Below are 9,476 nucleotides of genomic sequence, written 5' to 3'. Positions count from 1 at the left end.
TAAATTAGTAAAATTGATTAAAACAAGATTGTTACTGTCATGGATACAAATCAAATCTCTAATTAGCAGTTTTACAGAGAAAGGGGGAAAAAAAACTCTCATTTCAAATTCAAGCAATTTAATTCCGGGTAATTTTGGAGCATTTCTATTGGTCTATAAATCATGACATTTAGAGACATTAAAAAGAACAACTACCAGAATCTAATGATTAAATACGCAAATTGTCAGAAAGAGCTAACGAAATTAACTAGTGACATTATGAAATCATTTAAAACACAACAGGGTTTTTGCATGACAGTATATTTTAGATCATTCTAATAAAATAAAACAATATTTTATATTCCATATCTAAATGTTTATTTCTGTTTTTTATTATAATATTATTAATTTTTGTATTTATATTTTTTATAGTAAATATATTTTGCTATTTATAGGTATATGTTTAAACAAAATAAACATTGTTGCAGACAACATTTCTTTCAAATTCCACATATAAATATTGTCATGTAGAGCAAGTATTTGCAAAAAATGAGATGGCTAAAATAACAAAAAAGATGCAGAGCTTTTCAGACCTCAAATAATGCAAATAGTTAAAAAAATCAATATTTGGTGCAATAACCCTGGTTTTAATCACAGTTTTGCATCTTGGAAAGTTCTCCTCCACCAGTCTTACACACTATTTTTGGATAACTTTATGCCACTCTTGGTGCAAAAATTCTATCTATCTATCTATCTATCTATCTATCTATCTATCTATCTATCTATCTATCTATCTATCTATCTATCTATCTATCTATCTATCTATCTATCTATCTATCTTGTATTGTAAAGGTTATGTGGAGGTACAGTGCATTATTACTGTATATGATTATGTCACTGTAGTTTTTCTCACTGTCCTGTAGTTCAATTATGATGAGTGCTACAATATTAATAAAACACAATGATACAAATTGATATTCTTTATTCCACATACATGTATTTTTTTTTTACTTTGAACTGTTTACAATCTAAATGATTCAACAACAAAATGAGAAACTACCACAACAAAGTCCAAATTTGTTACTCGGGAAAATAATAATCATAATTAAAAAACAAAAGATGGTGACTTCACTGTGGAGACATGGACTTCATCATCAGGTTAGCATCAAGGTCCAAGGAATGGATTAAAATAAAGACAAAATTAGGACAAAAAAGTAGTCCATGTACAAACGTAAACAATAGAATGACTGCAAAAAAATCATAAAAAAACATGTTATATTGTTAAAGTATTTTGAAATATTCACCTTGTATTATGCACTTCAATTGGCTTTTTTTTTTCTTAATAAATAATCTCTCGTTTTTTTCCATGTTTTTCCATATTATAAACAAATATAGTATTACCATATAATTTTGGGGTTAGATCGACGCACACGCAATTGTCGGGTTAACGTTTTGTTTGTTTCGAAGCCACTCAAGCCCTTTCTGCTCAGTTCACAAACAGTTTGAGGAGTGAGACGCTAGCCGTAGGGTCGTAATTACTCCGAAAGCGAGGGGAACTGCGAATTTTGGCTGACATTGCATCTTGTGAGTATTGCAAAAAATAGAAAGTGACATACATGTTAACATACACATACATAATTAAGCATTACGTACATATATGTGGGGCAATGCAGGAGGAAACAGGTTTATGGTCCGTCAGTTCGTAGAAGTGAGAAGGCGTTTTTTCGCGAGCCAACAAATAAGAGTAATACTTGAATTTTTCAATTTTACAAATCTGTCCTGTACACAATTTAGAAATGTCTTTGAATGCAACCTCCAGGAGGGATTCATAGAAATTTAAAATAGTTCGGTAATGACAGCACAGACCAGACCGCAATTCCGTTCAGGGTCATATCCACACGGACGTTTCGTCCAGGGGTCCGAGACCTGTCCCGTACTGGGGTCCATTAGCAAAATAGATGTGTGCATAAATTTTCCCGGGAATCCATTTAATCTGTCTATATCATTTTCATGTTAAAGCGCCGGGGGCCAGCGGCCTGCTCCGCCCCCTCCGCAGAAGCCCCGTTGGACTTGGAGCGCGGGACGTACTCTATATCAATGTTGTTTTTGTGCTTTCCTTTGCCCCGGCTCCATACAAAGAGGAGCAGGAAACAGAAGAGGACCACCCCCAGGAATGTGAAACAACCCATGGCTGTGGACACTAAGATGGTCTTAAGGTCCAAGCCAAAGGTCATGTTGGGAAGATTAGTGCTGTTGGCAGTGGTACTGTTGGGGTCTACATAGTACTGGGTCCTGTTAGCATAGAGCGAGCCCAGGCTCTTGACTGCCAGAGACACCATTAACGTGTCATTTCCTGCCGTGTTGGAGGCCACGCATACGTACACGCCACCATCCTGGACTTCCACAGACTTGATGTCCAGCGAGCCGTTGTTGTGGACCATCACCCGGCCGTGGCTCCTGTTGGTGAGGTGTCTCCGGCGTGGCGTGATCCAGGAAATCATGGGGCGTGGCGTTCCTTCCGCGCTGCACTGAAGACGAGCCGACTGACCTTCGTCCACTGACACCAGCTGGGTTCGATTCTCTCTGATCTTGGGCTTGGTGCAGGTCACATAGTAGGATAACAGCGTTTCCTTGAACTCCTTGAAGGGGCGTCCTCGGATGCCTTCTGGTGTGTTGCACTCGGGCTGTTCCTCTCCAAAAGAGATGGAGTGCCGTTTCTGGAGGAGCCACATCAGTCGGCAATCGCATACTAGCGGGTTGTCGTTGATCAGCAGTAGCTCCAGAGCCTCTGGTGCATGAAACACACCTCTCTCTAGAGTGTCCAACTTGTTATGGGACACGTCAAGAACTTTGAGCCAGCGTAGGCCCTGAAAAGCATAGGGTTCAACAGATACAAGCTGGGCACCTGATAATCGCAGCTCACGTAGACGAACCAGGTCTTGGAGAAGGCCTCCTTCCACCGTACGGATGCGACTGTGGGAAAGGTTCAGGTGTGTTAGGTAAGGCATGTGGCGCAAGGCCTGGTAGGGGAAGCTGGACAGGTTGGTATTGGTGACAGACAGTGTAGTGAGGTTGAGCCCGTGCAGGGTGTTGGCAGGGAACACATCCAGAGATGGCCAGTTGTCGATTTCCAAATGGCGCAAGCGGAACAGCTTCTTGAAGGAATAGGGATGGAGGGTGCTGATGCTGAGGTAGCGCATGTGTAGGCTAACCAGGTTGTGCAGGTGGGAAAGGGCTTCGGTGGGCACCACAGTCAGGTTACAGCGCTCCAGCGTCAGACTCTCCAGAGCCAGCAAGCCATTAAATGCCCGATGTGAAATGTAGACCAGCTCATTATCCCCAACCTCAAGCGACTTGAGGTTGTGCAAGTCCTGGAACATGTAGTCGACCAGGATGACGACCTTGTTGTCGCTAATGTCCAGTGCAGTGAGGTTTGAAAGGCCTGTGAAGACGCCCAGCGAGAGGAGCTTGATGCGATTACTTTTGAGACTGAGGGTGTGCAAGCTAAATAGGGAGTTGAAGGCTCCAGGCTCTACGTATGCAATGATATTGCCGCTCAAGTCCAAGTCTTCGACGTGGGGATAGGGAGCAAAGTCATCAGGATTGATGGCCTGGATGCGGTTCTTGCTGAGGTCCAGGATGCGCGTCTCAATGGGGATGCCGTCGGGGATGGCGGGGTAGCGTTTCCGGTGGCAGATGACAGATCGGCTCTGGGCGGAGCACTCGCAGCGGGAAGGGCAGGCGAGGGTGGAGCCTAGAAACACGGCCACCAAGGCCAGCCCCAGCAGTGGCTGCCAGCAGGACACAGCCGTGTGCAACATGACTCGACTCAGACAGTCCACCATTCTGTCACGGCTCTGAGGGCGAGAGACAAAGAGAAAAAAGAGAGGAAAAAAAAGGTTAGTTAGTTACATAAGTTAGCATATATAACATTTTAAAAATTATTCTCTGCTCAAATGTTTGTTTACATTCCTACTATTCAATGAATTCCTTCAGGTTTCTATGAGGCTGTTAAGTGGTTGCAATGATTGTGCTTGTGCATAAAAGGCACAACAATATCCAAATGTACATAAACACCCCAATTCTATTAATTGAATGCATTCAGCTTATTTAGGTGTAAGTTAAAGTTGCACCCACTGCTGTCAGAAATGTACAAATGCACAATAACACACAGCTTGTCCTAGTCCTTGTAGGGACAATCTGCCAACAGAATCAGACCCTCTAGAGGCAGAATAGATAAACATCAACCTGCTGGAGGGGCTAGACAGGTATAAATCCCCCCATAATTGAACTGTGTTGAGAAGAGGTGGGTTGGGGAGCAACACTCTGTCATAGAATGCAATCAAATCCTTACAGCAATCATTGTTGTTTCAAAAGCTAGAAGAAAGACTTTTCTGGACAGTAGAGACAGTTACTTCAACTATAGTTTAACTTTAATACCCTTGATGTTAGAAGAAACAATAAATGAACTAACAGTGTCTCCCAAGCCTTTTGTACATTCTGTTCTCGTAGGGCTTATAGTTTTATTCCAACAGTAATTTACATTTTGCTAAGTGCGGACCACGCCTAAAGAAGTAGAGAAGAAGAGGGAAAAGGGGAGGGAACTCAGGGAAATTTGGGATTGAAGAAGCATGCAGTTATATCCCCCCCTTTTTATTTAATAAGAAGTGGAAGAGTAGATGAAGGGTGTTGTTGGAGAGGAGGTGGGTTGCGAACTTTTCGACACGAGACGTAGTTAGTTAGGGCAGGTATTTATAGGGCGGTTGATGAATACGGGGTGAAGTTAGAACGTAGAGTTCGGGCGTGGTCCTTCTCCCAAACTTTTGTTATTAAATAACATCATATATTAGTAATATGTTCAGATCAAATGTGAATTACCAGGTGTGGAGTATGTAAATCTCCAAAATATGCTGAACTCTGCTCCCTGGGCCCATCCCTGGTCTAGATACAACTGGTTGAACCTCAGAACCAACTATTTACAGCTCGCATCTGAAAAAAAATCACCAAGTACTCAGATCCCTGGAAACAGTACATGGAGGTGGACAGGCTGAGCTGATGCTCGTGGGGTCAGTACGTGTGCATGAATTGATTCGGTATTGTTTTCAGATGAAATCACAGCCCCGGGCCGTCCAGCGTTCTCACAGATCCGAGCTGAAGATTAGCGAAGTCATGCCTCGCGCAAATTCATCTTCCTCAACAGAAAGCCAGCTTATGTAATAATAACGCGGGATAAGTTTGTGCACATTCTTTTAATCATCAAAGAACATCGGGTCATTGGTGATAAACGCTCTGTCTGTTTCTGACTCCGACTAATTTTCAGTTTGTACGCTAAAGCGCTGATTAGATAAAACAACGGGAGGAAATAAATGAGATGAGCTGCAGTTTAACACAATTATATAAGAAGCAGGGCTCCACAATATATCATTTCAGCCTCACTGTCACAATGCGGCATGTGCAATGACATATACGACGAATTACACCATATATTTTATGCTACAGTTTTTTTTTTTTTTTTTTCAGTGATGCTGTATATTTTTTTATTTTACTCCAGTCTACAGTAAATGAAGGGCAAATATTATTGTAATGATATATAAGATTGTTGCTTTTTCATGAAATCTGGTAAAGTTCCTTTCTATTTCTCAAATCACTTGCTTTATACATCTAAGGATGCTAAATATACAGTCGCTCTCTAGAACAACTGTGGCCTTCAGCCTGAAGCTGATGTCGTCAAACGGTGCCCAACCTTCTTTGGGTGTTTCGACCCTCAACCGCTACACCCTCCAGTTGGCGGGTCAGCAGTGATGGTCAAGTCACTGCCCACCAGCTCCAGGCTTCCAGCCCCCCTCCTCCCTTTTATACCAAAGCCAACAAGAGGCTCTTTCTGCTCCCTTTCCCAATCCTGCGTATAGCTGTCTTACGGTCCTTGCCTGATATGCCAAGTGAAGTGAGCAGCGACCATACAGACTGTGCCGGGAACCCTCTACACCCCACCTCCACCGGAAATATATATACAGTATACAGGTCTGGAAAAATATTTTGTTTCTGAATCAGTTTTTCTGATTTTGATTTTATAGGCAGGGGTGTAGCAGCAAATTTTGGGCCTTGTACATTCTTAATGTCAGTGGGTCCCGATCAATGCCAGTACACAAGAAAAATGAGCAAAAAAAATAAATGACTCGGGCCCTGGGTACTCAGGTCCACTTTTTCCCCCACGCCCATGTTTTTAGGTATATGTTTGAGTAAAATTAACATTTTATTCTATAAACTACTGAAAAATAAAAATAAAAATATTGTCATTTAGAGCATTTATTTGCAGAAAATGAGAAATGACTGAAATAACAAAAAAGATGCAGAGCTTTCAGACCTCAAAAAAAGCAAAGCCACCCATTCAGACCTAAGTTGCACAACCAAACTCTACAAAGCACCACAATACAGCACTATATTTGCTCCTCGGACCTGCTGTGAGCTTCCTAAACTATTGTAATATAAGGTCTTAAAAGGTCATAGACTTTTTCAGTAATCACACACCCACATACAATAAGCCATGTGTTAACATTAATTAATATATCAAATTCAAAGCCGCTGTTTTATCTAATGAGACAGAAACGTGAGTCTTATCGCAGAGGCGGAGTCAGTAAATTAGGCCCGGAGGCTCGGAGGTTAGCAAACGTCTTTCTTCTTCTTAATTTGTTTAACGAAACCCAATTTCTATAGATCTGAAGTGAAATGAACACAGATCCGTGCTGAACGGAGTGAGTTGGGGGAGATGTGGGACTCGAGCAGCTGCAGGAATCAGTATTCCGCAGCAGTGCGCTCGGCTCTGCAGCCGGAGAGAAGACCTCAGCACTGAATGGAGAACAGCAGGAGTGAGTGCAGCTTCAGTGATGTGAATCCCAATCACAGCCAACCTCAGAGAACGGAGCGTCCCATCATTTCTGCTCACTCTAACGACTGCATTCCGCTGTTCGATTTCTCTACGGACAGCACAGGGACTGCTGATGAAATACTATACAATATGTTACTTCCATATAGTGGATGAACTGTACTGTTGGTAGGCCTGTCACAATAATTAAGTTATCGACATATAGCACAATATTTATATACAGCTCTGAAAAAAATAAAAATAAATAAGAGACAGCTTAAAAATGATGAGTTTCTTTGATTTCACCTAATTTAAAACCTCTGGAATATAAATAAGAGGAATACAGATGATCACAAGCCATCAAACCAAGCTGAACTGCTTGAATTTTTGCACCAGGAGTGGCATAAAGTTCTTTTAAAAGCAGTGTGTAAGACTGGTGGAGGAGAACATGCCAAAATGCATGAAAACTGTGATTAAAAGTGTTATTCCACCAAATATTGATTTCTGAACTCTTTAAAAAAACTTTATGAATGTCAGCTTGTTTTACTTTTGCATTATTTGAGGTCTGAAAGCTCTGCATCTTTCTTTTTTCAGCCATTTCTTATTTTCTGCAAAAAAATGCTCTGCAGTAACAATATTTTTATTTGGAATTTGGGAGAAATGTTGTCCGTAGTTTATAAAATAAAACAACACTTCATTTTACTCAAACAAATACCTATAAATAGCAAAATCAAAGAATTCAGAAACTAAAGTGGACTCTTAATTTTTTCCAGAGCTCTATAAATAAAATAAAATAACCGATAAGAAATATATCATGTTTTTTGCTGAGCTCAAAGTAATCCATGATGGTAATCTTAGCAATGCACTGAAAAAAATCTTTCCAAATTAAATCTAGTTTAAAATGTTAACATTTACAGTACAGTAAAAGCCAAAAACTATATATATTTGTTCTTATTTTTTTCTTACTTTTCCAGTAGACTAATTCTGAAGTCAACCAAGATATAGTGTAACACATAGTGAATCATGTACAGTAGTACCTTAAAAGTGTTAAACAAACCAAAACACAAAATACTTAGGTTGATCTGATGAGCTTATCCAGGTAACTCCTGGTGGTCCTTTCACTGGAGTGCTCTGGGGATACTTTCTTGAAATACTTTTCTTTTCAGATTGACTGAACTTCATTTCTTAAAGTATTTTTTTCTTCTGTTAGTGAAGAGTAGTTCTTGCCATAATATGGATTAGAAAATGAATCAAATACAGCTACTCACTGTATATATTCACCAACTCTGCCTCTTTAAACGCAACACAACTGATGCTCTCAAACACATTAAGAGGACAAGGACAAGTTCAGCACAGCTGAAGCCATTTCAGGTGACTTTACCTCCTAAAGCTGACTGAGAAAATACAGCCAAGATGTGCAAAACTGTCATCCAAGCAAGAGTCTTTAAATCATAATTATTGGGACAATGTATTGTTCACTCAGAAATAGTTATAGTGAAAAAACTGTAGGATTAATGCATTGATTAATGGAGTTTTACCAAGGTGTAGATACAATATATGACCAAACAAAAGTATTGGAACACACAGTAACCTGATATGAAATGTGTCACAACACTTAGCTTAACTACATAGAAACCCCACAACAACCACCTGGGATATCTTAGCAACTTGCTAGCAGCTACACATCAACAGCATAGCAACCAAATACACAGTAAAATGCACAGTGTTAAAATCACAGTGTAAACCTGTTTTAACTCTCTGGGAGTTTTTCTAACAACCCTCAGTGATAAACAATCCACAGAGTTGTTGTTATTATTATTTAGTTAAAATTCAACTCTAACAGGCTCCGCCTGTTCATTCTGCAGTGTGTGTGTGTGTGTGTGTGTGTGAATGGTTTAGCTTAGCTGTGGTGGTTCCCCTGATGGAGCGTTATTCACACTCTTGGTGTTGTTGGGTTGGATGGTGGATAAGGGTCTCCATCCAATAGTTATTGAGTTATGGAAGAACCACTGCTTTTTGGCAGTTTTTGATGGTTTTTGATCTCTTGTTCTAAATAAAGCTTAGATAGTATAAAAATGTAATTTATTCTGTGGTATAGCTCACATTTTATAATGTTTTAAAGATACTCTGGTATATAGTTTTTTTTTGGGTGAAAGTCAGAAAATACACAAAAGTAAATTCAAACCTTAAATAAATGTAATCAACAATTGTTGTTTTACCCTGTTTTACAACCTTACAGTGTTGAATTAACTCTAAAATATTAACACTGGTGAGAGTTACATAGGGTTATTATATGATTCCATACAGTGTCGAATTAAGTCTAAAATTGTAACTCTTGTGGTAGAGTTATTTTAACACTACAGTGAATGGGACCATATGTTATCTAGGACAAAGTTAAATTAAACTCTGTCTATTTTGCTGTGTGGTAATACCACAGCAACCACCTAGCAAAAATTACCTTCGAAATTCAGTATGCTATGAAACTCAAGCTCTGCTGCTGGGTGTGCTTGAGTGTTCGACTGCAGAACAGACTGAGAAAAATACAAACACACACACACACACACACACACACACACACACACACAAAGACATTCTGCTGCTGCCTCATATGGCATGTCATGCACATCACTAAATT

The 9,476-nt window shown here is 40.0% G+C and overlaps 1 protein-coding gene across 3 annotated transcripts in view; it reads right to left on the bottom strand.

Moving 5' to 3' along the window:
• Window positions 1–944: 944 nt before the first annotated feature.
• Window positions 945–9,476, bottom strand: part of lingo2 (leucine rich repeat and Ig domain containing 2) — a 511,589-nt gene continuing 503,057 nt past the window's right edge. For all 3 annotated transcript variants that reach the window (XM_007245531.4, XM_007245532.4, XM_007245530.4), the window contains one exon: window positions 945–3,836. In XM_007245531.4, the coding sequence (XP_007245593.1) occupies window positions 1,977–3,824 (1,848 nt within the window). In that variant the 5' untranslated portion in view covers window positions 3,825–3,836 and the 3' untranslated portion in view covers window positions 945–1,976. The remainder of the gene's footprint in view (window positions 3,837–9,476) is intronic.

The sequence above is a fragment of the Astyanax mexicanus genome, chromosome 10 (genome assembly GCF_023375975.1).
Source record: "Astyanax mexicanus isolate ESR-SI-001 chromosome 10, AstMex3_surface, whole genome shotgun sequence".
NCBI classification, from domain to species: Eukaryota; Metazoa; Chordata; class Actinopteri; order Characiformes; family Acestrorhamphidae; genus Astyanax; species Astyanax mexicanus.
Note: the sequence above shows the minus strand (reverse complement) of the source record. Positions and strands in the feature narration are given on the sequence as shown.